The 13,684-nt window shown below is 49.2% G+C and overlaps 1 protein-coding gene across 1 annotated transcript in view; it reads left to right on the top strand.

Annotated features, from left to right (window-relative positions):
* Nucleotides 1–573: 573 nt before the first annotated feature.
* The window catches only part of TMEM266 (transmembrane protein 266), a 79,683-nt gene continuing 66,572 nt past the window's right edge, over nucleotides 574–13,684 (top strand). The window contains exons 1-2 of the mRNA XM_029236797.1: nucleotides 574–708; nucleotides 3,185–3,373. Of these exons, the coding sequence (XP_029092630.1) occupies nucleotides 671–708; nucleotides 3,185–3,373 (227 nt within the window). The 5' untranslated portion in view covers nucleotides 574–670. The remainder of the gene's footprint in view (nucleotides 709–3,184; nucleotides 3,374–13,684) is intronic.

Raw genomic sequence — 13,684 nt, 5'->3', positions numbered from 1 at the left:
AGCACGGGCTCTAGAGCGCGCGGACTTCGGTAGATGCAGCGCGTGGGCTCAGTAGTTGTGGCTCGCAGGCTCTAGAGTGCAGGCTCAGTAGTTGTGGCTCATGGGCTTCGTTGCTCCGCGGCATGTGGGATCTTCCCGGACTAGGGCTCGAACCCGTGCCCCCTGCATTGGCAGGTGGATTCTTAACCACTGCGCCACCAGGGAAGCCCGGAAAACGAGATTTTTGAGACAAACCTGATTTTTGAGATTCCTAAAGCTGAAGTATAAAGTTACCCTGGTTTTTCCTTGTCTATTTAGTAGAAAGAGCTGTGGTCCAACCTGGCTCTCTGCCATCTCTGTGTGACACAGAAAAGTCACTTTATCACTCTGGGCCTGTTTTTTCATCTCTAAAAAAGAGTAAAATTATGCCTATTGCTATCCGCCGTAGGTAATGGTAGGAATCTGTTCACTATTACTTTGAAGGAAAGTCCATATGGAAGAATGTTCTAAGGGCTTCCATTTTTAGATGAGCTTAGGAGGACTTTGGTTTGACATCTGAGTGTAATCAATTCCTACTATTCAATTATTTGTTTTCAGGGCACCACATTTGTATGCCTTATAGAACCCACACTTGGACATGCTGACATCAGGCTTCAAGACAGCTGAGCCCCACTAGACACCCAAAAAACCCATGGCTCTGGTTGCATCTTTCAACATGACCAGTCCGCAGTAAGTAGCATTGGGATCGGCTCTCTGTGGATACTGAGTTGGCACATCAGTATTGGGGGTACAGCCAATAGCTCCTTCCCCAGCCCTGTAGAGATGGAGGGGCTCCAGGTGGTTTTGTCCTTGAGCCTGACATTAAAATAATGTGTTAAAATCTACTTTTTCTCAGAGTTACCTTATTCATGTCATCTCATCTTTTAGTTCAAATAGGCAGAGGAATTCTGCAATCCAAAACTGGGATTGTAATCCCATTGCTAATCCAGTGGGATTGCTAATATCAGATTGGCCGAAACAAGTCTCATGACTGAACACAGCATCAAGGGTGGAGAAATATACTCTTCCCTTTGATGGGAAACTCCAAAGTCACGTGGCAAAGTGAGGGGTGCAGAGCAGAGCCACTGATACGTGTTGTCCACCATACTGTTCTTCATATTCAAGACCAGGGAGTAGTCCCAGTACTCAGGCTATAACTGTGAGACCTTCACTCCCCCTAAAGGAGGCCTTGTCTCCTCCCGCTGAGATGATCCATGGCCAGAGATGGTGCTGGGCCACCATGACCATTGGCAAGAGGGGAACAGAGGGCAGGAAGGCAGGAGTAGCTTATTCCATGCTTCTCAGAGCCACATCCTGTTAGTTTCAGAAACTCACCCCAGCCCTCCATGAACATCTCATTGATCAGAAAGCTCTACTTGTTCAGTTTGGCAGTCCACAGTTTCCAAAAGAACAAATTCGACCTAGCATCTACTTTTTGGGAAACATCTGGAAGAGCCAGGATTCCCCCCATGAACACCCACACTTTCATTTCAATTGTTGAGAAACACAGAAGCTTCACATCCTGTGACTGTTCTGTCTGAAGATCTTGAGTCATTTTGTAAATGCCACACCATGATGAGTACTATTATCTGTGCTTGACAGGTAGCAAAGAGCTAAGGTTTAAATAAAGCCTACAAAAGAGAAGTGGGGCATTGGAAATTACTTGGTGAATTCAGGTAGTTTAGGCAGCCAATCTGTGGTGTTCAAGGAAAAATCCCACCTTTTTCTCAATTATCTGGGATGATTCAAGCAAAAGAGAAGTAGGCAGATTCAGTTCCAAACTTTCTGGATAACTGCCACTGTGTATTATTGGTTAGCTTTCAATGGTGGTTGGAAAAATTTAGAATGTAGTACTGTCCAGCCAAGTGTAGGAACTTATCACTCCAGAGCCCCTCCCACCTGCTCCATATTTCTCACATCCATGTCAGATCACAGAGAAAGAATAGAGCCTCTATTCCACCTCTTCATGCTTCAGCTGGAGAAACTGAGGCCCCAGAGGAGGTCCGCAGAAGTCAGCATTGGAATCGGCACCAGAGCCCCTGAACAGTTTATCGCAGACTGGGCTGCATTACAACCGGGCTCTCAGTGTTCCCTCAAATGTTTAATTTTTACTCCTCTCCACTGTTTGTCCAGAGGCACAAGACCCAGCCCCTCAGATTCTACAGATGAAATAGGGTCAAGGATGTGTTGGGGGAACCAAAGATGGCAGCCCAGGAAGTTAAAGGAAAATGATCCAGCCCACCATCTCCTCACGGTGTAGCTGTTGGTGTTTGGGAAGAAGAGTTCTTAGTTACTGAACACACTGCAGGATGTGTAATGTCCCCTTTCTTAGTTATGTCATTAGTGACCTCCTTTGGTAATGTGACAGCCACAAATGCCTCCACCAATTGTCAAATACCCCTGGTGGGTTGGGAGGTAGTCCTGCCTCTGGTTGAGATGCCCTGTAATGCCAATGGAGTTGTGGGTTACTTGCAGTGCCCTAGGTGAGCCTGATGGTAACCTAGTAGGAGACCCAAAACCCCTCAGACATTTGTTCAAGTGACCCCCATTTCCTACTGTCAACCTTATAAAGGGAGCTGTAGTAGGACCTGTTTAAGTAGGAAGGGAGTGGCACCCAGAACAGCTGGCCCCTCCTGTCCTCACTGCCCCAAGGCTCACTTGGTCCCTACAGGCCTCCAGGTCAGCTCCCCAAGCACCAGCAGTACATCCAGTTGTGAACAAACACCTCTCTTCTCTATTGTGGTACAGATGGTAGAAACATTCCCGAGGACCTTTACAAAGAAACACGGAAGACAATTTAAAAGAATGTATTACTCCAACATAAAGTCTAGTTATTGAGAAGCCTAAAAGTCTAAGTCCTGGCTTTGCTGGTTGGCAGAGTTTCCATCTGGGTCTTTACCTCCCTTTGATGAAGGACTCTGCCCCCCAAACCTCATATTTTAAGATCTGAGCATGCTTCCACTTTTCCCCAGCTCGTGAGGGAGATGCGGCTGGTAGGGCCTCAGTCCAGTCCCTGGGTTGGCCAGCGGGGAAGAATGGTGACCTCACACTTCCCCTGCCCTCCTCCAGCACAGATTCTGGTGCATTCTCCCTCTTTGCCTTGGGGAATGGAAAAATCATTTTGTTCTTGAGGGATGACTCTGCCCTGTTGCCATCCCCAACTCAGGCCTGCCACAGAAGGAGGAACTTCCGAAGTTGAGATCATCTCCCAACAAGTAGACGAAGAAACCAAGAGCATTGCTCCCGTGCAGCTGGTGAACTTTGCCTATCGGGACTTGCCCCTGGCTGCGGTTGACCTCTCCACGGTGGGCTCGCAGCTCCTGTCAAATCTGGATGAAGATTACCAAAGAGAAGGGTAGGTGTTGGTACCATTGAGTAGCTAAGACGTCTCTTGCATAACTCCCTGGGTTTCCATGGGTACCTACAGCAAGGCAGCCCAGAGGTGAGAGGTGCTGAATAGTAAGAGACCAGAAGTTCACATCAGGCCACCCCGGCTCTTCTCCTCAGATATTGTTTCCTCAGAAAAAGGCTGTGGGCACAGAAAGTATCTGTCGCTGCTAGACAACCTATTAAGCGACATTTGCTTGGAACTCGGGGAATTATAAAATTAAAGGCTGTCACACTGCATAATAGCCCATCCAATACTCAATCTGGACACCTGGGAATCAAGAGACCAACAGGATTTAGTGTGACTCACCCAAGGTCTCAGTGCCTATAAAGAATGGATTTAGAATATACTTTCTTTTTATCAAGTCTTCTTTCACCAGGGACGAGATGGGGAAGAAAGCATGTGTGCAGTAACATGCTAAGGGTGGGAGGGAATTTAGCACCATTCAGCCAGGAGCTTTGCAGACCTTAAAAAGGTCTGCTGCTTTTTCCAGTGAGAACAAATAGCATATGCTGGCCCCTGATTCAAAGGAGCGGCCCCTACCTACTCCTACTTAACTGGTCAATCAGATTGGATGCCTTTGTTCAATCTGGACAGGGGAGACACAGCAGTGACACCCTCCATTCACGTGGGGGAAGCTGAAGGCTGGACAAAGGCAAGAACAGGTCCTGGGGTCACAGGGCAGGTCAGACTTTCCCCAGCCCCACCCTGTTGCTCTTAGATATAGACTTTTAAACATTGGCCAGGAGCTTGGGAGCCAGTTCTGGGCTACTCTCCTTCCTCAGATGCCACCGTTAAATATTTTGGAACATGCTGACAGCTTTGAATATAAAAACGAAGGGTTGCCAGGTTATTTTAGAAGCAAATGAGAAGCCTTAGCTACAATTAAATTTTCAGAGCTTGGATTCCCTGTAAGTGTTTTTGAAGGGCCTCCCCGCCTTCCTAAGTTAAATTGCCTAACAATTGTGAAACCATACACCTTTTGCAAAAGCTTCACTCCAGTGGCTTTCTCTGAAAATATAATTTTTTCCAAGTACTGTGCTTAGAGTCAGCAAGGCATTGGAAACAAGGGTAGGCAAACGGGTTGGAAATAGTTCAGGGTGGCCTGGCAGAGGGTGGCAGCATTCTGAGCGTGGGCAGCACCATCCGACCAGCTTCTCCAGGTCTCCAGGTCCTTGGCTCCGCCAGAGATGTTGGCGGTCAAGCCTTCCTTGAGCACCTGGCTACTGTGCCACTGCCCTCTGGAGGTCAAAATTGGTAGTGCAGCCTGGTATCCTGCCCCAGCCATTCTCATGGACTCATTTCCCGCCCCACCAGCGCCACCTTTAGGCTCTTTTCAAGTTTATAGTCGGAAGGCAAGGAAAGAAGCGGGAAGACCTTGGAGGATCTAGTTCCAGACCCTATCCACACCTGCACCCTGTAGGCATACGCACCACAGGTGGTCCAGGCTTTGGGGGCACCACTCCTTAGCCTGAACTGGAGAAGGCAGAGTCTCTGCTTTGTCATTCCATTTGCTTCTGAATCAGGCCCTTGCAAGATTTCTTCTGAGCAGGGAGAATACAAATGGGATGCCTGCAAGGCAGAGAGGCTCTTGATTTGGTTTGAGTCTCCAGGTGTGCCCTGGAAAGCTGCTCCTGTTGGGTAAATAGGAAGCAGCCGGATGAGGAGATTTGCTTCGCTGCTGGAGTTCTCGGCAGCGGGCTCCATTGGCAGCTAGAGGGCTTCCTGGAGGAAGGAAGAGCAGGCACAGGACACAAGCCAGGTGACAAGGAAGCAGAACAAAAGCACACTGTGAAGGGGGGAAAAAGCCTCTCTTCACAAGCTTCTTGGCTTTTGCTGCATTTCCTGGGGTTTTCCCCAAATTTCCAACCTGGCCCTTTCTGAAATGATGCAAAACAACACGATTTACAGTTCTGGTAGGTCTTCGAAAAGCTTTGGTGTAAGTCTTGTCAAATACACCTCTTCCTAGTAAGGGAAGTGTTATATATAGGAATGAATCTTTTCTGTAGGAAATGAAGGGACCTCAGGGACCCCAGCAAGATAGTGCCCAGCCACCCCACCATTTACTTCTTTTGAGCTCAGTGGTATTTCAGTGCTTTTAAGTTTCCCAGAATCTGAGAATTTTAGAGCTGGAAAAATCCATAGAAAGTATATATTCTAAATATTCTAATAGGATAGCAGAGTCCAGAGAGTGGAAGGAACTTGCCCAAGGTCACACAGTGACAGAGACAAAAATAGAGCCCTGGCTCCTGATCCAGGCTGGCACTACTGGGCTTCCATTTGTCACCTGTCCCTTTACAACATCACAGTTGTGACTATGGTTAGCATGCATTGTACATGATACCGCTGTTAGGCTATACTGTCAAAGGCCCTTAACTTTTTGGCGTGCAGTCACTGAGATGTAGGTAAACCCCTAGGCACAGGTGGAAGAGTTTCATCTGTCTCAAGCTCCTTGACTTTCCTAACAGTGCTTTGTCCTTCTCGTGGACCTGCCTAGCAGATCTTAAACTGCAGAGCTATCTGTTGTCTACCCTCTTTGCTTCTACACACAGACTGCTGAGGGCTCAGGTAGGAAAGTCAGACAACTGTGCAGATTGGTGCTGTCTTAGTCTGGTGGGGCTGCCATAGCAAAGGACCACAGACTGGGTGGCTTAAACAACAGGTATTTATTTTCTCACAGTTCTGGAAGTGTGAAGTCCAAGATTGAAGTGCCAACAGAGTCAGTGGCTGGTGAGAGCTCTCTCTTTGGGCTGCAGACAGCTGCTTTCTCGCTGTGTTCTCACATGGCCATTCCTCATTGTGCATGAGTGGAGAGAAAGAGTGAGCTCTGGTCTCTTCCTCTTCTTATAAGGGCACTAATCCCATCATTAGTCATTAGGGGCCCCACCCTGACCTCATCTAAACCTAATTACCTCCCAGAAGCCCCACCTCCAAATACCATCACATCAGGGTGGGGTGGGTCCGGTGCTTAGGGCTTCAACATACGAACTGGGGGGGTGGGGGGGGGAGGACACAAACATTCAGTCTATAAAAGCACCTCCCAGACTCAAGGCCTCCAGTCTCAACTTGCTTCTCAGTTTTGCCTAACAGTTCTCTGTGGTCCTGGTTAGCTTTCACTCCTGGTCCCCAGGTGGCCATTTCAGATTGTTTCCATTTCCCCCAAGCCTTCTCTTGCCCCCAGCAGATGACCTCCTCTCCTCCTTCCCTAAGAAAGTAGAAGCAGTCACAGATGAGCTTCACCCCACGCCTCAGTCCCTCGCTTCCTCCCTTCTAGGGCCAACCTCACCTCAGTTCTGATTCCCCTCCCCTCACACCTTCTCATGAACTGTGCTGCATCAGTTGCATCCTCACACTGACTCGTCACACACACAAGGTCTCTCACATCCCCCCTTGACTCCATGCCCCCGTTAGCTGCCACTATCTCTCTCTTCCTCTTTGCAGCCAAACTTCTTAAAAGCCTCATCTGCACTAGCCATGCCCCCTTTGCTCTCTCCCATTCATTCCTCAGCCTGCTGCAGTCCAGCTTTAGCCCCATCCACACCGTGGAAACTGCTCTCCTCAAGGTCATCAACGGCCTCCGTGTTGCTAGGGTCCTTACACTGTCCTCTGTCCAGCATTTGAAAACGTCACCCACTCCCCGCCCTTGAAACACAGTCTTGTGTGTCCTCTGCTCTATCACACTTTCTGGATTTTCTTCCTACCTCTCTGGCTGTCCATTCTAGGCCTTTTAAAACTTGTTCTTTCTCTGCTTTGTCCTTAGATGTTGGGGTTCTTCGTTTTCTGTCTTTGGCCAGTTTAGCTCTACTAATTCTACCCACTGGGTAATTGCATCCACCCCCATAACCAAAATTCACATTCTTCAGCTTGTAACTTTCAAAGCTGAGTCTCTAGCACAGCTGCTCTCTCTTTCTCTCTCTCTCTCTCTCTCTCTCTCTCTCTCTCTCTCTCTCTCTCTCTCAAACTTCTGGCTCACATCCAACTACTTCCTGGACATCTCCACAGGATCCCAGACACACCTAGAATCCTAACAAGTGTCTGTGGAATTATCTGTTCTTCTACCTCTGAGTTGGCTGCATATTTGAGCAAATATTGAGCAAATGTTCTTGTCTCCACCCAAGTCATTGCTAAAAATAGCCTTTTTGGTGACAGCACTTAAATCCCGCCTGAGGAACCATTATCTGCCCAACCAGGACTTCTGACCATCTCAAACCCAACAAGGCCCCAAACTGAACTGTCTTTTCCCAAAACGTATTCTGTCTGGCCCCAGTCAGTGGATCTAGACTTACCTGGCTGGCCTCCCCAACCCATTACCAGAGGGAGTCACATGTGCATGTTGGCTCATTTACAATGACCCTCAGCCTCCTTCCTGCCTCAACAGGAGCCAGTGGCTTCCAAGACACCAAAGATCCATGAAGCCAGTCGGTCAGGCATAGTCACCACTGGAACTTGCATCCTTCTTCCTCCCCTGCTCTGGCTCCCTCTTGTCCATGTCCCACTGCCCATGAAGCCGCTGACACTGACAGTGTCCACTGTGGGAACACTAGTGCCCAGTTCAGGGCCTTTCAGAAACCACAATCCCACAGGATGCCCATGCAAGGTGGGCAAGAAAAGCCTCCCCTCCCCCCAGACTCTGTACCAAGCTATCAGTGAGCCCAGAAGTGTCTCTGCTTATGGCCACTGCTCTGGTCCTATTTGCTTCTGGCCTTCACTTCTCTACACCCAGGTCTCCGGTTCAATCCAAGGGGCTGCACTGACACATCATGCCAGCTACACCATCACCATCACCATCACCATCACCATCATTATCATCCTTTCCCTCCTTGCATCTTCCCCCCAGCCATGCTCCTCCTCCTTCAATAGTGCTAAAACACGGATCTCCATGAATGTCTGCCAATGTGAACAGACAGAGGAGGGGGAAGGGGAACAGAGGACGTTCTTGAGCACTTCTGAGCCCCAGCTGAGCCAGCCACAGCGCCCCACTACATCGGTACCCTGAGAGAGCAGCTTAATTCCTTCTCCTTCGTCCTCATGTTCTGTCATCTCCAAGTCCTGTACCTTTCTACTGCCCTAATATCTCTCCACTGCATCATCCTTCTCACAAAGGATTGGTAACCCTATCAGCCAGGTGCTTTGGACTGCATACCACAGGAAGCCTATCTCAGACTCAAACAATGAGGGTTTTCATCAGCCCATGGCCCATGGAGCCCAGAGCTAGGGCAGCTTTGAGGTTGGTCCAGACCCTCAACAGTAGCAACAAGGACCAGATTCCTTCTATCTGTCCACTCTGCTGTCAACAGTGTTAGCTTCATCCTGATGCTGTAAGGCTCCCCTTATTTTTTGAGAGGGCTGCCCTTGGTAATCTGGCCACATCCTTCTTCATACATGTCTGGCAACAGAGAATGGCTACCCATCATTCTCTTTTAAGAGCAGCAAAGAACTTTCCCAGAATCCTTTAGTTGCTCTCTCCTCACGTCCCATTGGCTAGAATTGGGTCACATGGTAAGGGGTATGGGAATCCACAGCCCAGTCAGGGCCACCCCTTGAACTGTGTCATTTCCCAAAACACACTGCTGTTACCCCATGGGTCAAGGGTGGGATGGATATTGGAGAATTGCCTGCAATACACCACAGTCTCTAAGAGAGCCAAGCCTCCATTCATAGCTTTTGATCCAGAATTAGAACTTCCCTTTTTCCTTTCTAGTCAGTGTTCGATTTGGAAAAGATCTAGAAGCATGTCTGCCTTCTCAGACTGTTTCTTCAGTAACTTGGTTGGCTCGATTATTTCGCTCAGATACAGTTTGAATTGTGTCCACTATCCCAGGGGACAACGCTTTGTGTTTCCATGTAACCAGAGCCCCTTCTGCCTGGTTGCCTTTGTACATCACCCCATTCAACAGTGGGAAAGTTAGACACAGAACTGCTTCTCAGTGAACCAACTGTCCACCTTTGGAAGAGGGACACTGGATTTGCAGGAGGCTAACTCATGGCACAGACTGGGAGTTCTACTCTTTCTCAACCAGCTACACTACATTGAAGGCCTGGTTGGTTTGCAGGGTCTGGGCTAGACAAGAGGCCACAGCAGGCAGAAAATTCGGAGAAGCGCAGAACCTCCACCCTCGGGAAGCTCACAGCCGATAGGAAAAATGATGGTGACAATATATGTGTGAGGAAGGCGGTGAAGGCAAGGGTCATCACCCCCTTTTATAGAGGAGACTCTGGGCCACATCGAGAGATAGTGCTACCCATCTTTTTAGTGGAAAGAGGGTGCAGAGAGGGTCATGGAAGAGTAGGTAGGATAGTCTTTGTCAAAATATAAAAACAAAGTAAGAAATGAAAGATATTCAGCCTTTTGTAATTATTTACATTTTAGGGTTCTAAGAGGTCTGACCTGATTGGTCAGGGCCAGACCCCCAGATGGGAGAAGCTTGGAGGAAGGCTGGGTAGACAGAAAGGGATGTTATTGCTTGGAGATGATGCCAATGGCACATTTCTGCTGGAACTTAACAATCAGAGAAAGAAAACCTAATGGTTTTGAGATGTCAGGCTAGGAAAAGATGACAGGGTCCAATATAGCAACATCTTTAAATAAGGACTGAAATAATTTTAGATATGCCAGCAAACAAAGGCTGGAGGCAAAGAGGGAGGAGGGGAGGTACCCCCTGAGCCATAACCCCCAATTCCCTTCTCTTTTCCCATACTGTCCAGCCCAAGGACCACCCCCTCCAGAAAGTCTTCTGTCTCCCACCCCACCCAGGCCAGAGCCTCACCTTGGTGCACCCATAGCCCTTGACCTTCTTCTATCTCAGCACTTATGACACTGAACTCTACTCTGGTACTGGACCAAGTGCTCCCTCAGGGCAGAGATCAGATCCTTTGAGCCTGGAACGTGAGGAGTGTTGATTAAATGAAGGAATGACTTGAGCGAGTGAGTGGATGAGTGAGGCTGGGTTAAGATAAGGATTAGAAGAGAAGGGGAAGGCCACTTCCATTTGGGGAGAGTTGGGGGCTGGCTCTAGACCTGTGTGGCATCCAGGAAGAACCACAGGAAGGGACCAGGCTTCTCACTCCCCACAACTCAAGGCCATGGTCTGTGGCTGGCCCACCTTTGAGCATCCCTGCTAATTCCACACCCCCTCCACAAAGTCATCCTAAAAGAAATAAATCAGATTTGCCTCAGAACATGCCCACTTCACTTAGTACAATCTTAGCATCCTTTTAGAAGAAGGGAAGGCTTTTTGGGGTTCAGGGTTAAGAGGCATTTCCATCCCTGCCATGACCTTGCAAGTGCAAAGTCCAGAAGTTCTGCATCACGTGGCTTGTGAAGTCTTTGATTCATTTTTCCCTCAAGGAAGAAAAAAAGTTAAAAAGAGCTTCCTTATTCCATTTGCTTGATGCCAAGGAGATTTGTCTCTAATAAAATTCTGCCTCTTCCTCTGGCACACCAGCTGTCCCTGGACCCAAGCTGACCCTGTGACCCACGACTCTTTATATTTTTTGTAGGCTTAGGCTTCCATGAGGGTTCTTGATGTCCCAAACAGGAAATAAAGGTTTGATTCAGATCAAAAAGTATTTTCTGGTAAGCACAGGTGAGCCTATTTCCTGTAGTCCAAGAACTGCAAAGATTTTATATTGATTAAGAAGACAGTAAGTTCACAGATACATTATTTCTTAGTGAAATAAACCTCTTGTCCCCACCTACTCACAGGGCAGGGTGTACAGCCTCTGGAGAGCACTAGGTGGCGGCAGAGCACCTCTGACCACCTTCGCGTGGGTGCGTGAGCGCTGCATGGAATGGGGTGGGGGACTTGAAGCCAAGGCCAGGTCGCCCAAGGAAAGTGAGCTGACTTTATGGGATTTGGGGGTCTCCAGTCATCTGCGGAGGCCCTTGAGATCTGAACTTTAGCCAAAGAGAAGAAGAGGGAGCTGGCCATCCCGGGATTTGCCAAGCCACATCTCAGAACCAGGGAGAGCTGGACAGAGAAGTGGGCGTGGGGTGTGCCTGAAAGCCGTAGCCCACTGGTTCCCACCAGGGTAGGAAGCTGACCTCATTCGGGCAGCCCTGCCTACAAAGCATAGCGTGAAGGAGACTCTCAGGCTTCTGGCCAGTTCCCAGAATTGAGGACTCGAGGTGGGAGAGGGTCTTGTGGCCCCTTGGTCCAGCAGGGCCCCACTCCCTCCCCTGAGTAGGCTTGAACCCCATGGAAGCCCTTCAGAGATGTGTGGGCAATGCCCTGGGTTCCCCCAAGTAGGGGCAGCCAGTCGATGGTGCGTATTAGTCATTGTGTTCCCAGAGAGGGGTTGGTGGCTCGCCAAGCGGGGTGACAGCTCCTGGGCTGGGCTCTTGCCACCACACCCTGCTGTCTTTCCCAGCCCTTGCATTTCCCAGGGTGCAAGAAATCTGAGATTCTGGAACAGGAACATGTCAGACTCCCGTGACCCCAGCTGCACACAGCCCTCCTCCCTCCCTCCGCCCCAAGGCAGTGGGGCTAACCTTTAGCTCTGATTGCAGAACGGAAGCTGCTCGTTTGGGAACTTCAATTTCTTCAGTTCCCCCAAGGGCTGGGAGAGTCACCTCTGACCTCCAACCTGAGAGTCCTCGTGACTGCAGTGTGTTGTGTGCTCGCATTTCTGGGCGTTTTGTGCTGCTGTGGCTTGCCTCTTGGAATTGGGTACAGGAACACAGGGGATGCTTGACAGTGCTTTTCCTGCTCTTCTGGTTCTCCCTGCGAGAGTGAGAAAGAAGTCCAAGGGTGTCCCTGCGGGTGTTGGGTTGATGGTTCTCATGGGTGGGTCTTTGTCTCTCTGAAGAAGTTCTGCACATGTGAGCTCATTTCCTTCTCCTGCCTTTTCCTCTCCCTTTATGTGTTTAGCTTTTCAGGGTAGTCTGGGGCAAAGAGCTCATTGCATAGTCTGAATTCCCTTATCAGGCTGCGGACTCCATGCGGATGAAGGCCCTGGGCACTCTACAGTGCCTGGCACTTGGTGAGCGTGTAATGACTATGTGCAGAATGGAACGGATGTCGAAACTGCCCATATCTAGATGATTAGTCCCTTTTCTAATGCTCACATGCCTAAATCATCATAGTACATACGAATGGTAGCCGTGTCGTAAGCATTATGTTATGGGCTTTATGTATGTTATTTTTAGTATTTTAGAACAACGATTCTGCAGTAAGATAGTCCTTATTCCCATTTGGGAGCTTAGGAAACTGGGGATCAAAGATCGCACTCAGAGTTCAGGCAGTGGTGGGGCTACAGTTACCACCAAAACCTAGACAGTTGGAAGGGTCTGGCTTTCCCCATTGTTTGTCAACAGAGAAAAAAATAGAAGGAATTGTCTTTTAAAACTACTAGATGAGTTAACATTTGTAAAGTGCTCGGAATAGCATACATACATAGTAAGTGCCTTATAAGTGTTTGCTAAATCAATAAAAATAAAACCCAGGTCAGTGCCAGAAGTTGGATTTAAGTCAGCTTCGTGGCTTTCTCTGACAGTATTTTAATCCTCGGGAATAAATACAGTAAAGAAAAATCAAGTGGGGCCATAGGAGGTTCTGCTGACAAAAACACCACCAAGTCTGTGGCTCCAGGCTGCAGGTGTTTAGCATCACAAAATTGGAGCATCTCAGGGCCTGGACGGGTCTCAACTGCCCAGTCCCGGGGTTTGAACTCGGATCCCAGGTATCCTTAGAAGACCTATCAGTGAGAATCAAGGGGTCCGTGCACCCCTTGGAATGTTATGCACAGTGTTGTGGTTTTGTGCACTGTTCAGGTATGGGGCCACGGTTTTCATGCCCTGGAGAGCTCTGCAACGCAGAAGGGTTCTGAGGCTCTGATCTAGCAGTGCCTCCCAAGGTCATAGTTGAGACAGGTTGGGGAGGCTCAGCACCCCAGACTTCATTAAGGCTTCAACTACACGCCCTTTCTTTGGGGACTTGATGGATGGAAGTCTCCATTGAGTAGGACTGGCAGGCCATCTGGTCTGGCCACCTACTGGGAAATAAGCTCTTCTGTGATCTTCTGCCTCCTCCAGGGACATCATGACTGTCCCCTGCCTGTGGACTTTGCAAGCAACTTGGGGGTCTCCACAATCCCCATACCTCGCCACCGCCCCTTCCCCCCATCGTGCATCCTCCCAGCCACGCCAGCCTGGCAGCCACACTGTGGATTGCCAGGGTGGGAGAAGCCAGACCCCCCCAGGAGCAAACACAGCCCCTGCCATCCTGGCACTGCACAGAGCAATTCTGCTCTACCTTTCAGAACGGGGCTGTTTCAGTG

Source organism: Monodon monoceros, unplaced genomic scaffold (genome assembly GCF_005190385.1).
Source record: "Monodon monoceros isolate NGI ecotype Baffin Bay Population unplaced genomic scaffold, NGI_Narwhal_1 Super_Scaffold_21, whole genome shotgun sequence".
Lineage (NCBI taxonomy): Eukaryota > Metazoa > Chordata > Mammalia > Artiodactyla > Monodontidae > Monodon > Monodon monoceros.
This window is presented reverse-complemented; position numbering and strand designations above follow the sequence as displayed.